The sequence below is a fragment of the Rhinatrema bivittatum genome, chromosome 2 (assembly GCF_901001135.1).
Source record: "Rhinatrema bivittatum chromosome 2, aRhiBiv1.1, whole genome shotgun sequence".
Lineage (NCBI taxonomy): Eukaryota > Metazoa > Chordata > Amphibia > Gymnophiona > Rhinatrematidae > Rhinatrema > Rhinatrema bivittatum.
Genome location: NC_042616.1, coordinates 73301964 through 73317618, shown reverse-complemented (window position 1 = coordinate 73317618; position 15655 = coordinate 73301964). Strand labels below are relative to the sequence as shown.

At 42.2% G+C, this 15655-nt stretch overlaps 1 protein-coding gene across 3 annotated transcripts in view; it reads left to right on the top strand.

Moving 5' to 3' along the window:
• Positions 1-15655, top strand: part of VIPR1 (vasoactive intestinal peptide receptor 1) — a 510641-nt gene that overhangs the window by 308478 nt on the left and 186508 nt on the right. For all 3 annotated transcript variants that reach the window (XM_029588347.1, XM_029588346.1, XM_029588348.1), the window contains exon 4: positions 12033-12136. In XM_029588347.1, the coding sequence (XP_029444207.1) occupies positions 12033-12136 (104 nt within the window). The remainder of the gene's footprint in view (positions 1-12032; positions 12137-15655) is intronic.

The following is a 15655-nucleotide window of genomic DNA, read 5'->3' as shown; positions in this document are numbered from 1 at the left end:
TGTCTTTTATTCCCTCCAACCCAACCCAAGCACATTCTTTGACTTATAGACTACTAGGTTTACCTTTTCACATCATTTTGCAGTAGTTTTCCACCTTTTTCTTTGCTAAGGATGGCATAGAGTCAAAGATGATAAAAGTCCTGCAGGAAACAAAATGCATCATGGAATCTTAATGGATAGAAATTCCCCATGTAATGAGGAAAAGTATAGTTGTAGGGGTGTATTGCCATCTGCCTGGCCAGAATGAGGAGACACAATGAAATGCTAACAGAAATTATGAAAGCTAACAAATTAGGAAATGTAATATTAATGGAAGATTTAAATTACCCCTGTATTGATTTACCAAAATATTTGTTACCCGCCCTTACTACATTTAGGGTGAGGTACAATAGAACATGCACAGTAATAAAAGCATAACAGAACAATATTATGTATCATAAAAACAAATGAATATAATAATAGCAATCAATCAATGGCAGACCAATAACTTATTATATTCGCTGTTTGAAAGAGGTTTGTTTTTAAGGCTTTCTTGAAGAACTTTGTTTCACGGAGTATTCTGAGCTCTTTCGGAAAAGAGTTCCAAAGCAGGGTACCAACAGAGAAGAAAGCACATTCATGCGTTTTGTCAAGGTGGGCTTCTTTTGGGGAAGGAATATCCAAGAGAGCTTGACTGGATGATCTCAAAGATCTAGAAGGAGTATGCATTTTTAACAATGAGGCAATCCATGGAGAGTGAATGTTGTGAATAACAATATGGTAATGACAGCTAACTTGTATTGGATCCGGAATTGAACTAGGAGCCAATTTAAAGACTCTAAGATTGGGGTAATATGGTTATATAGGAACGCCTGTGAGACGTCTAGCAGCAGAACTTTGTATAATCTGGAGAGGATGGATCACATAAGATGGTAAACCTATAAAAAGAGCATTGCAATAATCTGTACCAAAAAAAAAGAATTGTGAAACAGAGCAGAAATCGCGGGGGTCTAGGAAGGGTTTCAAGTACCACAAAAGACGCAATCTGTGGAAGGAGGATTGAATAACCATTTTGATATGGTCCTGCATGGAAAAAGTAGTTTCAATAATGACATAGAGAATAAGGACATTATGGGAAAACATGATGATTTGATTGTTAAACTGGATATTCTCTGGGATATTAGCAACTGGAAAGGAAAGTGGGATAACTAGATACTCTAAATAACTACTTCATGGAGCAGCAATACTCTAACTCTACAATGCAGGATCTGGTGCTAGAGGTAACAGTTATGGAAACGCTTGGCAATAGTGATCATAACCTAAAGAAATTAAACATAAGCACTGACGATGTTAAAGAAAACTACTGTGGTAGCATTTAACTTTAAACAAGGAGGTTATGATAACTTTGTTAGAGAAAAACGAAAAGGAGCAGTTGCAAAAGTTAAAAGTTTGCATGAAGCATGGATGGACATTGTTAAAAGAAAACAGCATCTTCAAAGCCCAACCTATGTGTATTCTATGCATTAGAAAAGGTAGCAAAAAGACCAAGTGATTGCCAGTATGATGAAATGGTGACGTGAATTAGGCTATTAAAGCCAAAAGTTCATGTTTCAAAAACTGGAAAGTGGAGCCAAATGAAGAAAATTAGGAAAGAACATAGTTGGATGTAAAACATTTATACGGCAGGCCAAAAGAGAATTTAAAAAGAAGCTTACCAGAGACGCTAAAACTCAAAATAACAACTTTTTCAATTAAACTTGAAGCAAGAAGCCTGTGAGGGAGTCGAATGGACGAATAGATGACAAGGGGTTAAAAGAGGTGCTCAGAGAAGCCAAGGCCATAACAGAAAAGTTAAATGATTTTTTTTTTTTTTTTGCTTTGGTCTTTGTTGAGGGTATCATGGAAATACCTAGCAGATCTTTTGGGATAGTTTAGAAGTAGGAGTACAAGTTTAAAGTTTTGACTCAGTTTGAAATTTTTTTTAAAGTTTTTGGGGACTTGGGGATATTCTTTCTACTTGACCAGTTTATGCTGGAGCTATCCTCTAGTTATCCCATCCTCATTGATAATGATATATTTTCTATGTATGAAAGTCCAAGAGTTAGGAGAGAGGTAAGAAAATCTAAAATAGACAAGGATGTCATTGTTTTCATTGTATTGATATTTTTTATGTTCTTTTTTATTTTTACAATCTTTGCTTGGTTATTTAAGTTACAGTAAATACAGCACTTTGGGGCTTCCCAGTCTTTTGCATCGAGTGTCACATGTATGATTTTTTACCCGCCGGTGAGAGATTGTATGTGTGCACTCGGTGCAAAGAGCTCCTGGATCTCAGAGAACGAGTCCGATCTCTGGAGGCTAGAGTGGCAGACCTGGAGAAGTTGAGGCAAACAGAGAGGTATATAGATGAGACCTTCAGGGACATAGTAGCCAAGTCCCAACTTCAGACTGGCAGCCCTGGTGCTGCCTTGGAGGAAGAAGGTCTCATGATGGGAGAACACCAACCAGGTGCAGCAGGAAAGGGTCCTGTACCAAGGACCTGCTCTCCAGGTGATGCACTGTCCTTTCGTACCGAGGATATCTCCCCAAGGCCTACTGCCCAGGAGGGAAGGGTTAGGTCGGCCGTCATAGTTGGTGATTCGATTATTAGAAATGTAGATAGCTGGGTGGCTGGTGGGCGTGAGGATCGCCTGGTAACATGCCTACCTGGTGCGAAGGTGGCGGACCTCACGTGTCACCTAGATAGGATTTTAGACAGTGCTGGGGAGGAGCCTGCTGTCGTGGTACATGTGGGCACCAACGACATAGGAAAATGTGGGAGGGAGGTTCTGGAAGCCAAATTTAGGCTCTTAGGTAGAAAACTTAAATCCAGAGCCTCCAGGGTAGCATTATCTGAAATGCTCCCTGTTCCACGTGCAGGTCACCAGAGGCAGGCAGAGCTCCGGAGTTTCAATGCGTGGATGAGACGATGGTGCAAGGAAGAGGGAACCTTTTGGGGGAGGGGAAGTCTCTTCCGAAGGGCTGGGCTCCACCTTAACCAGGGTGGAACCAGACTGCTGGCGCTAACCTTTAAAAAGGAGATAAAGCAGCTTTTAAACTAGAACAAAGGGGAAAGCCGATAGTCTCTCAGCAGCGCATGGTTCGGAGAGAGGTATCTTCAAAGGATACTAATGATGCATTAGAATTAGGGCATCCCGACAGTGAAGTTCCAATAATAAGAAAAGTAGTCCAAGTGCCTGTAACTAAAAACTCACCTGAGCTAAAAAATTATAACTTATCCCTATCAATTAAAAAGCAGAATGAAAATACAAACAAAAAGCAAACTTTGAAATGTTTGTATGCTAATGCCAGAAGTCTAAGAAGTAAGATGGGAGAATTAGAATGTATAGCAGTGAATGATGACATAGGCTTAAATGGCATCTCAGAGACATGGTGGAAGGAGGACAACCAATGGGACAGTGCTATACCGGGGTACAAATTATATTGCAATGACAGAGAGGAGCACTCGGGAGGCAGTGTGGCACTTTATGTCCGGGATGGCATAGAGTCCAACAGGATAAACATCCTGCACGAGACTAAAGGCACAATTGAATCTTTATGGGTAGAAATCCCTTGTGTGTCGGGGAAGACTATAGTGATAGGAGTATACTACCGTCCACCTGGTCAAGATGGTGAGACTGACAGTGAAATGCTAAGAGAAATTAAGGGAGCTAACCAAATTGGTAGTGCGGTAATAATGGGAGACTTCAATTACCCCAATCTTGACTGGGTAAATGTATCATCGGGACACGTTAGAGAGATAACGTTCCTGGATGGAAAAAATGATAACTTTATGGAGCAATTGGCTCAGGAACCGACGAGAGAGGGAGCAATTTTAGATCTAATTCTCAGTGGAGAGCAGGATTTGGTGAGAGAGATAACGGTGGTGGGGACGCTTGGCAATAGTGATCATAATATGATCACATTTGATTTAATGACTGGAAGGGGGTCAGTAAGCAAATCCATGGCTCTCATGTTAAACTTTCAAAAGGGAAACTTTGATAAAATGAGAAAAATAGTTAGAAAAAAACTGAAAGGAGCAGCTACAAAAGTAAAAAGTGTGCAAGAGGCATGGTCATTGTTAAAAAATGCCATCCTAGAAGCACAATCCAGATGTATTCCACACATTAAGAAAGGGGGAAAGAAGGCAAAACGATTACCGGCATGGTTAAAAGGGGAGGTGAAAGAAGCTATTTTAGCCAAAAGATCTTCATTCAAAAATTGGAAGAAGGATCCAACAGAAGAAAATAGGATAGTGCATAAACATTGGCAAGTTAAATGTAAGACATTGATAAGACAGGCTAAGAGAGAATTTGAAAAGAAGTTGGCCGTAGAGGCAAAACCTCACAGCAAAATCTTTTTAAAATATATCCAAAGCAGAAAGCCTGTGAGGGAGTCAGTTGGACCGTTAGATGATTGAGGGGTTAAAGGGGCACTTAGAGAAGATAAGGCCATCGCGGAAAGATTAAATGATTTCTTTGCTTCGGTGTTTACTGAAGAGGATGTTGGGGAGGTACCCATACTGGAGAAGGTTTTCATGGGTAATGATTCAGATGGACTGAACCAAATCACAGTGAACCTAGAAGATGTGGTAGACCTGATTGACAAACTTAAGAGTAGTAAATCACCTGGACCGGTTGTATACACCCCAAAGTTCTGAAGGAACTAAAAAATGAAATTTCACACCTATTAGTAAAAATTTGTAACCTGTCATTAAAATCATCCATTGTACCTGAAGACTGGAGGATAGCTAATATAATCCCCATATTTAGAAAGGGCTCCAGGGGCGATCCGGGAAACTACAGACCGGTTAGCCTGACTTCAGTGCCAGGAAAAATAGTGGAAAGTATTCTAAACATCAAAATCACAGAACATATAGAAAGACATGGTTTAATGGAACAAAGTCAGCATGGCTTTACCCAAGGGAAGTCTTGCCTCACAAATCTGCTTCACTTTTTTGAAGGAGTTAATAAACATGTGGATAAAGGTGAACCTGTAGATGTAGTGTACTTGGATTTTCAGAAGGCATTTGACAAAAGTTCCTTATGAGAGGCTTCTAGGAAAAATAAAAAGTCATGGGATAGGTGGCGATGTCCTTTCGTGGATTACAAACTGGTTAAAAGACAGGAAACAGAGAGTAGGATTAAATGGCAATTTTCTCAGGGGAAGGGTGTGGGCAGTGGAGTGCCTCAGGGATCTGTATTGGGACCCTTAATTTTCAATATATTTATAAATGATCTGGAAAGAAATACGACATAACGACAAGTGAGGTAATCAAATTTGCAGATGATACAGAATTGTTCAGAGTAGTTAAATCACAGGCAGATTGTGATAAATTGCAGGAAGACCTTGTGGGGCTGGAAAATTGGGCATCAAAATGGCAGATGAAGTTTAGTGTGGACAGGCATGGTGATGCATATAGAGAAAGATAGCCCATGCTATAGTTGCACTGTGTTGGATTCCATATTAGGTGCTACTACCCTGGAAATAGATCTAGGCGTCATAGTGGATAACACATTGTAATCATCAGTTTGGTGTGCTGCGGCAGTCAAAAAAACAAACAGAATGTTGGGAATTGTTGGAAAGGGAATGGTGAATAAAACAGAAAGTGTCATAAATCCTCTGTATCGCTCCATGATGAGACGGCACCTTGAATACTGTGTACAATTCTGGTTGCCGCATCTCAAAAAAGATGTGGTTGTGATGGAGAAGCTACAGAGAAGGGCTACCAAAATGATGGGGGGCATGGAACAGCTCCCCTACGAGGAAAGACTAGAGAGGCTGGGACTTTTCAGCTTGGAGAAGAGACAGCTGAGGGGGGATATGATAGAGGTGTTTGAAATCATGAGAGGTCTAGAATGGGTAGATGTGAATAGGTTTTTCACTCTTTTGGATAGTAGAGGGACTAGGGGGCACGCCATGAAGTTAGCATGTGGCACATTTAAAACTAATCGGAGAAAGTTCTTCTTCACTCAACGCACAATTAAACTCTGGAATTTGTTCCCAGATGATGTGGTTAGTGCAGTTAGTATAGCTGTGTTTAAAAAAGGATTGGATAAGTTTTTGGAGGACAAGTCCATTACCTGCTATTAATTAAGTTCCCTCATTCCCTCCCCCCTAAACTAACCTCTCTTCCCCTTCCCCTAACCCTCCCACCCTCTAGCCCTAACCTAGACCCCCCCCTGACTTTTGTCCTACCTTTTGCGCCTACCTCTAGGCAGCTTGTGCGCGCCGGTAGCCTGCTGACACGCGATCCCCCGTCACAGTGGTAAATGGCCACTGTGCCGGGAGCCTCTGCCCCTATCTCCTGGACCACCCTGCCCCTTTTCCGAAGCCCGGGGACTTACTCGTGTCCCGGGGCTATACGCGCGTGGCCGGGCCTTTTTAAAGTAGGCCCGGCGCACGTAAGCCCTCCTATATGCGTAAATCCACCAGATTTACGTGCGTAGGCCTTTTAAAATCCGGGCCAATATGCTTTGTCTAACAATGATGGGAGAAGCTTATTGATTATATACCATTATGAGGTGGAATAAAAGAGAAAATATATGTTGAACAGAAATGTTATATGAAATCACAATAGATATTTCTGCAGAGCACTGCTCAGCCTTGAGCTGTCATTAGATATAAGTACAGTATCAAAAGTGGTACCATGGTCAAAGGATCAACATTCTAACAGAAGAAGATGGTATTTGATTAGCATCATCTATTTATTAGAGACTTATAAATTATAGTGCCTTGTGTTTTTTTTTAGAATGATTTAGGCATAGCATGCATAAATAGTGGAGATGTTGTAGGTTGAGATACATTTTAAAAGACCAATAAAAAAAAAGAGTGGTATAACACATGTCCTTTCAAGATTGGATGACATCAAAAGCTCATACACTTGAAACTTCATGTCACTATCTTTTTTGTTGATCCTTTAATAGGTGTCAACTTCTAAAAAGATTCAGATATACTTAAAAAATGTGATGCTCTGCAGAGAATGTTATGTTACATAAATAAAATGACACCAGCTTCAACATTTGTACTGGAAAATCACAAAGAAATAAATTAGAAACTCAAGAACAAACAGATCCAGGTGCAGTCGTACAGTGAGTTACTGCAAAAGCAACAAAAGGATAATTTTATCAGAAAGTACCAACAGCGGTAAACCTACAGACCTTGGGTTAATTACACTTATTGTGAGGGTTATTGTTATGTAGCATGATTAACACAGCCAGAGCTCTGCGTTCCTAATCAGAGAAACTCAGCTTAAAATATGTCATAGATTGTGGTGCAGCATACTAAGTTAATTTATCATTTGACCTGTGCTACACATTTAAGCTATCTAATAAATGATTAGACTTGATTGTGGAGTTATAGAGAGAGATTGTGAAATATAGAACCAAGAAGTTGATCATGAGTTTACTCATCTCTTCATATTTTCTCTTAGTTTCCTTTGAGACTGTGTATCAATAATCATTTCATAGAAATAGTATGGGGTCAATATTTAAATGGTTTGTTTAGCTAAGTTCCAGTCTTGCAGATAAACAAAAATGTTAAGGTATATATACAGGTATAAGGTATAGATGCTATAAACTTCTAATATTCAGGCCGATACAGTAAAAATTGCGGGAGAGCCGGCACGCGCACAGGCCACTCTCCTGTGGGGGCGATTCAGAAAAAAAAAATATTCAAATTAGAACCCGCAGTAAAAAGAGGCGCTAGGGACACTAGCGCGTCCCTAGCGCCTCTTTTTTGACAGGAGCGGCAGCTGTCAGCGAGTTTGACAGCCGACGCTCAATTTTGCCGGCGTCAGTTCTCAAACCCACTGACAGCTACGGGTTCAGAAACCGGATGCTGGCAAAATTGAACGTCCAGTTTTCAACCCGCGAGCCACGGGCCGATTTTAAATTTTTTTTTTTAAATTATTTTTAACTTTTGGGACCTCCGACTTAATATCGCCATGATATTAAGTCAGAGGGTGTACAAAAAAGCAGTTTTTACTGCTTTACTGTGCACTTTCCCGGTGCCAGCAGAAATTAACGCCTACCTTTGGGTAGGCGCTAATTTCTGAAAGTAAAATGTGCGGCTTTGCTGCATATTTTGCTTTCTGTATCGTTGCGGGCACCATTAGTTTTGGGGGGGGGGGGGTTGGACACGCGTTTTCGACGCGCTATTTTTACCCCTTACTGAATAAGGGGTAAAGCTAGCGCATCGAAAACGCGCGCCCAAACACGGGTTAACAGTGCGTTCCGCTGGAGCACACTTTACTGTATCGGCCTGCAAGTAAGGACTCCACTATGCCATCTCTCATTAGAATTCCTTCCCAGTTCGCTCCAATTAAGCGGACTGGGAGGAAACTTCCCTAACCCTAATCCTACCCATCCTACCTTTCTCCCTCTCCTCCCCAGCCCCTAACCTAAACCTAACTATACCCCTTTTTTTTCATATTTACTGCTCCTCAGGAGCAGAAGTATCTTTCGTGCGCTGGCTGGCTGCTGGTGCACGCTTCCCAGGGAAAGCATCTAATGGCGCTGTCCTGGCCCGCCCCTTTCTTATGGCCTGGCACTTTGGTGTGTATCGGGGGTTATGCACATAACTGGGCCCTGCACGTGCTGCATGCATCTTACAAAGGGCCTCACCACGCTCATAACCCCCAAAATTTACACGTGCAGGCCTTTTAATGCACAGACTTCATGGAACAGTTCTGGCCCACCCATGTTCCGCCCAGACCAAGCCCACACCTCACTGCTATTGGTGAAAAATTTTAATGTGCAGGTACCGGGAGGTACGCCGTGCCTGTACCGGTGTTAAAAGCCACGTGGCGTGCCGCATTGAGTCATGCGCATATCGCTCAGCTTCAGTGCGCATAGGGGGGTTTAAAATCTATGTTGCTGAATATCTCCATATTCGGCACTAATTAGCCAAATAAGTTATATCTGCCTATCTTTGGCAGGTCTAACAACTGGATAAGTATGAATATCACTTGTTAGCCAGTTAAGTAGCGCAGCTTCGATCCACCCACTGCCCGCTCATTAGATTTCTGGCTAACTACTTATAAGCGGCTTATCTGGCTAAGTGGAGATTGCTGAACATTGCCAGATATTCAGTGGCCACCCCTTATCCAGTTAAGTAGCATTAAATATTGGCCTCCCCATATGTTAGTATCTCAAAACTAACAGAGTTATGCAAGATGTGCTGCTTGCTCAAACTGCTGTTGCAGTTGCTTGTGCAAAAATGACCACATACAGGTTTATGTAGTCTGTGCACGAGCAATGCGTATTTTAAAAAGCAGAAAATAAGTGTGTATTTATCTGTGCATGGGTAAGGAATAAGGGGGTAGGAAAGCATGGGCATTCTGGGGCAGAACCAAGACTTACATGTGTGTAACTCTGAATTTTAAAAATGAAACCCACAGCATGTGTACGCTAGATATCCACATAACTTTACTGCTCCTCCTCATGAGGAGCAGCTCTGTAGAGCTCAGCTTTTAGGGCTTATAAGAACAGGATGAATGGTCTGGGTCAACTGGACAGCGTGCAGGGTGAAGAACCCGAGGGGGTCTGAAAGACCTCACAATTAACTGGACAAACTGGTGGACTCATTGTAAAACTGGGAATGTGCCTCAGGCCAGCATGTTTTAAAATTCACTGACAATATGTGCATAAAAGCTGACATGGTCTTATTGAGAACACATGCACGCTAGCTGTGCTCGAGTAATCTCTTAAAATTAGGAGCATACACTTATGGACGATTGGCACATTTTAAAACATAGGCGCATACATGTATGCACGATTAAAAATTCTAATGTATCCTCGCTCGCCCACCAATACGTGCACGTATGGGTGCATGTGTGCTCATTTTAAAATCAACCTCTTGGTATCTCCTAGGTGTAGCCAAAACACAGGATACAAAAACATTCTTCTGAATAGAAAGAGCCTGACTTCCTAAGTTTGTGTTTTTGCCATACGCACAGAAGTGGAGAAATAAGCTCAGCTAATACAGGTCCTAAATATGACTCTGGAAGGATATACAGCCCAGTATTCTCCTGCATTGCAGAATTGCCCGGAGAATTCAAAGTCATTTGTATTATAAATACATTTTTCATCAGTGGGAATAAGGAGATATAGAACTCAAAAAGAATAGACGTAGACCTCTAGGGGTTTGGAGCTAAAAAAAAAAAAAAAGTTTTGTTTCTCTCATTTTATTTTTTAAGGGTTTTTTTTTTTTCCACTTTTTTGTTGTTCTTGTTTTAGCATTCACTAAATAAATGCAATACTCTCTAAAACCCTTTTAATGTATATTAAATGGCGTTAACTTGCACTGAATCAGTTTTGGTATGTCTGCAAATCCTTTTGTTTTAGCACAAATCCTAAGTGAAATAGCCTGCATACTAAATGAAAGAAAACAGCACCATAAAATATGTGTCCTCCGTTAATGTGATGCTAAATACAGTTTGCCCCTGCACCAAACTAACATTGTGCTTCATTTTAAAATTTCTGCTTTTATTAGTACATTTAGGGGTAGATTTTAAAAGGTGCGTGTGGGCGTACGTGTGCGTGCACTACCTGGCGCGCACGCATGTACGCCCGATTTTATAACTTGTGCATGCAGGCACGCGCAAGTTATAAAATCGGGAGTCAGCGCATGCAAGGGGGTGCACAATTGTGCACCTTGCGCGTGCCAACCCCGCGCCGGGCTGTGCTGCCTTTCCCTGTTCCTTCCCAGGCCGTTCCGAAATCAGAGCGGCCTCGGAGGGAACTTCCCTACCCCCCCACCCCACCTTTCCTTCCCTTCCCCTACCTCCCCCGCCCTTTCCCCCCTAACTTTTTTTGGGTTTTTTTTCTTGTTTTAAAACTTACTTCAGCCCTGGGGCTGAAGTAAGTTGTGCGCGCAGGCCAACTGCCGGCACGCGATTCTCAGCACAGCAGCAAACGGCCACTGTGCCGGGAGCCTCTGGCCACGTCCGTGTCCCGCTCCCGGACCGCCCAGTCCTGCCCCCTCCTCACCCCCAGACCGCTCCTTACACACATCCCGGGGCTTTATGCGCATCGCCGGGCCTTTTGAAAATGGGCCCGGTGCGTGTAAAACCCATTTACGCGTGTAACCCTTTGGAAATCCGGCCCTTAACTTGCATAGACTTGATTAAACATTGTTGCACTTCATGCCAAAAACTTTGAAGTTAATATTACCAGCAAATACATCCCAAAACCTTCGTAAGTAGTACTCAAAAATAAACACTCAGAGGTCAGCTCTCGAGCAGGCCGAGGAGCAGGAAAGTTACTCGGGTGAAATTACCCAGATAACTTTATGTAGATATTCAGTGGAATATAACCAGATAAGTGTTCTCCTGAAGATACCCAGTAAACATCACCCAGATAAAGTTGTCCAGGTAACTTTAGGACAGGTATTTTTCCTGACCAAACTTAGCCCGCTAATTTTGGCTGGGTAGCACTGAATATCAGCTCTCGCCAGCTAAAATGTAATCATGACTAGGGTTGCCAACTGGCTCCAAATTTTCAGGAAAGGTTGATCCAGTCCTGGTTTTACTCCCCTGCATGGAGATACTTACAGTTTTGCTTTTCTTAGGGAATGCAATAGAGAAATCAGAATAAGTCCCACAATGCAATGGGGTAAAACCAGGACTGGATCAACCTATTCTGACTATCTCGAGCCGGTTGGCAACCATAACAATGTCCCCAGAACACCTCCATCAAAGAGTTACTAGATAAAATTTAGCTGGACAATGAGAGAGTAATTTTAATATTGGCTTTTGTCCAGGTAACTTGAAATGATACCCAGAGAAAATCTTTAAATATTGACTTCACAAGTCTTCTTTGTTGATGTTGTTATAACTCCTTCCTACATTCTGTTTCAAATATTTTTAGTTTGCATAAACTTTAAATTAACTGTTTTCTAAAATATATCTTTCGTAGATTTCAAAGTCAACATCAAATAATGTTTTCAGATTTTTTTTTAAATGATTTTTAAAAAATGTTGCCTTATTAGCTGTATTCTCCTTTTGTTTGCAGGTAACGTCTCTAAAATGTGCACCAGTGAAGGCTGGACAGAAATGTACCCTTCTAGTTATGGAGCAGCTTGTGGCTTTGACAGCAACAATACACGAGTTGAAGAGGTGTGTAAGAAATCTAATAGTTCCATCTACTGATTAAAGACCATATTTAAGTTTCACAGAAACACATTTATTTTCTGTGAAATATTTTACTTTCCTGGAGTTGCAAGAAATTTAAACCTATGAACAAAATCTATTTGGTAGTTCAAATTTCTGCAAGCAGATTGACTTGATAGGCCTTTCTTCTATTTTTTGGTCCAATCTTTGCCTGGAATCTAAATCCAGCCCACATAGTGTTATCATTTTCTTGGCAATTGCATGACTGAGTAGAATGAGTTACATTGAGCAGACTGAAACCATTGCACACATGTCTTTTTCTAATCTAAAATACTGTGAGGTCAATATTCAAAGGATTTTGTCCAGGTAAATTTTGACCCTATACCTGGGCAAAACGTGAGATTAGAGTTTTTCCCTCTACTATCCAATTAAATTTTGTCTAGGTAACTCATTATACACACAAAATTCAGCTGGATAAAAAAAGGCAATGAAGGAGGCATTCAGGGGGCATGGTTACATTTTAGTCAGTGGGTGCTGATATTCACTTCTACCCAGCTAAAGTTAGATGGGTAAGCCTGGGCAGAAACCTACCTGTACTACAGTTATCCAGATAACTTTCTCCAGGTAATTTTAACCAGACATATTCAGTGAAACACTTAGGGGCAGATTTTCAAAGGGTTACGCGCGTATATTACGCTCATAACCCTGAAAACCCGCTCCTGCACGCGCCGAACCTATTTTGCATAGGCTCGGCTACACACGGATGCGTGTATGTCCCGGGGCTTGAAAAATGGGGCGGGGTCGGGGCAGGGGTGGAGCCTCCAAGCACAGCGGCCGGCACAACTTATAGGATAAAGGTAAGGGGGGAGGTTAGATAGGGCTGGGGGGTGGGTTAGGTAGGGGAAGGGAGGGGAAAGTGGGAGGGGCAGAAGGAAAGTTCCCTCTGAGGCCGCTCTGATTTCGGAGGAAGGCTGTGCGGCTTGGTGCCCGCAAGTTGCACAATCGTGCACCCCCTTGCGCGTGCCGACCCTGGATTTTATAACATGCGTGTGACTGTGCATGCATGTTATAAAATTGGGTGTACATTTGAGCCCATGCGTACCTTTTAAAATTCAGCCCTTAGTCTGCTTATGGTTCCACTGAATATCTACCGGCCTGCTTAATAGCGACCTCTATGGTTTAAATGAAGATTTGTTTTAATAAATAAATAAATAAATAAATATCCAATTCTGCACTTTCTGTTATACAGACCCTTTCTATGCCCACAACTCATGCTGAGTCTAAACACTGGACTAGGGATGGGAAAGAAAAAAAAAATTCATTTAGCTTTGGAGGGGTTCATTTTTCACAAATTTCATTTCGTCTAATAGTTATTTCATTTATTTAGTTAAAAAAACAAAATTAACATTAAAAAAAAAAGAAAAACTAAAAAAAAAAGAAACGGGCCTCCTGAGGTCTCCCATGCCCTCAACCATCCCTCCCACCCAAAAAAATGCCAAGGCCTGGATCCTTCTCGGCCCCCACTTACCCGGTCCAGTGGGGATGCCTGGGCCTTGCCTGGGTCCAACGCCATGGCCTGGTCCAGAGACCAGTTCCTGAGGCTTGATCCTGATACCTAGGCCTCAGCCTGGACCCAGGCCCAATGCCTGTGCCTTGGCCTGGGTACAGTGTCTGGGGCCAGACACGGATGTCTCGGCCCAGATAAGGGCCTGGCCCAGAGGACGGGTTCCAATGCTGGGGCCTTGGTCCAAAGTCAGGCCCAGGCTCAGCACCCAGACCTCAGAGTTCTTCATTACCATCTTCTTTCTTCTTTGACAAAATGATACCATCTACTTGGGAGTTAATTGACTCCTGCACATTCTACCCAGCAGAGGTTGCTATCTTCTTTCTTCTTCATCAAAATAGTATCCCCCACTGGGGAGGATGCGCAGGAGTTAATTAACTCTGGCGCCTCGCAAGTGGATGGCTTCATTTCATCTAAGAAGAAAGAAGACAGGACCGAACACCTCTGAGGCTTGGATACTGGGCCTGGGCCTGAACCTGGGCTGAGGCCTTGGCATCAGAATCTGGTTTCTGAATTAGGCCTAGGCCCAGGCTTCGGGACCCAGCCTTCAGGTCAGGTCCTGGATCCGGTCCAGGCCAAGGCTCCAGTGTCAAGACTTTGAGTCTGGACAAAGCTACAGCATTGGGCCTGGAACGCAACACTGGATCCTCGATGGAGCAGGTAAGTTTGATCAATTTTTGGGGTCTCGGCTGAGTCTCTGGCATTGGGCCCGTGTCTCGGCTGAGACCTCGACATCACGCTCAGGTCTAGGCTGCAGGTCCTGCATCTGGCCTTTGACTTTTTCTAGGTGAGATCCCAGTCTTGGGCCTAGGCCCAGGTTCCGGCTGCAGGTTCCGGCTTTGGCCTTCCACCTATTCCCTGGGACAGTAATTTTAAACAGGTGTACATGTGAATGCATTTGTCAGTCTGCGCCCAGGGATGTGACCATTTTATAACTTACACATGTAAATGTGTGCATTTTATAAAATAACCTGAATGTGCACACACATGTGCACGCAATTTTAAGGGGATGCATGGAAATGGCTCTTCTATTGTGTAATTGGGGAGATTTTAATAGACACATATGCCGATGTCGTTACCAGTTTTCACAGTTCACCCAGGTTAGGGATAGGACTTTCAACCCCACCTAGTTTAATAGCCACTCTTCTCCCCTGTTAACCCCAACCCTTAAAACCCCACCAATTGATCTGTTTATCTTTATTTTATTACTTTCATGTCCTTCATAGCATCAGTAAAGTTATGCAGCTGGGGATGCTAATTTAAAGTTGAAATCCAGGAGTGCCCATGCCCCCCCACCTTCTCATTTATGGATGCAGCGGGAGATATGGTATATTTGGGCAGCTTTTAAAATCTACTCGGCATGCACTGGCCCAACATATATCATGTATCTCCCAGTTTTGGCGTGCGTCGGGCTTTTAAAATTCAATTTTAAGTGAGGCCCCGGTTTTGTACCTGCGCCTAGACCCAACAGATCAATTTTTCTGTTTTCAAAATGAAACATGAAAACTAATGAAATTTCATCAGATTTTCAAATGTTTCACTTTGAAAATGAAATGAAACAAAATAGGAAATGTTGTCTCATTTCCTATTTTATTTCTCCCAATTGCCCATCCTTATACTGGAATAGTATTTTCCTAATCCCCAGTTGCTCGCCCTTGTTATAATGTAACTTTTGACGCTGCCAATATCTGCCTCTTGTAATATGTTTATTGGCTACGTTATTGTTAAAACTTTTGTTCGATGTAAACCGAGTTGATTTGATCTGCATCAAGAAATTCAGTATAGAAAAACCTTAAATAAATAAAATAAATAAATAAAATAGTGTTGAGTCCTGCATGCCTGTTAAATATTCTACATATTATTACTTAAGTTACATAATTTGATTTATAATCTTCTTCTCCCATAAGCTCAAAATGGGTTGCAATAATCAAGAAAGAAAATATAATCTTCATCAATACAGC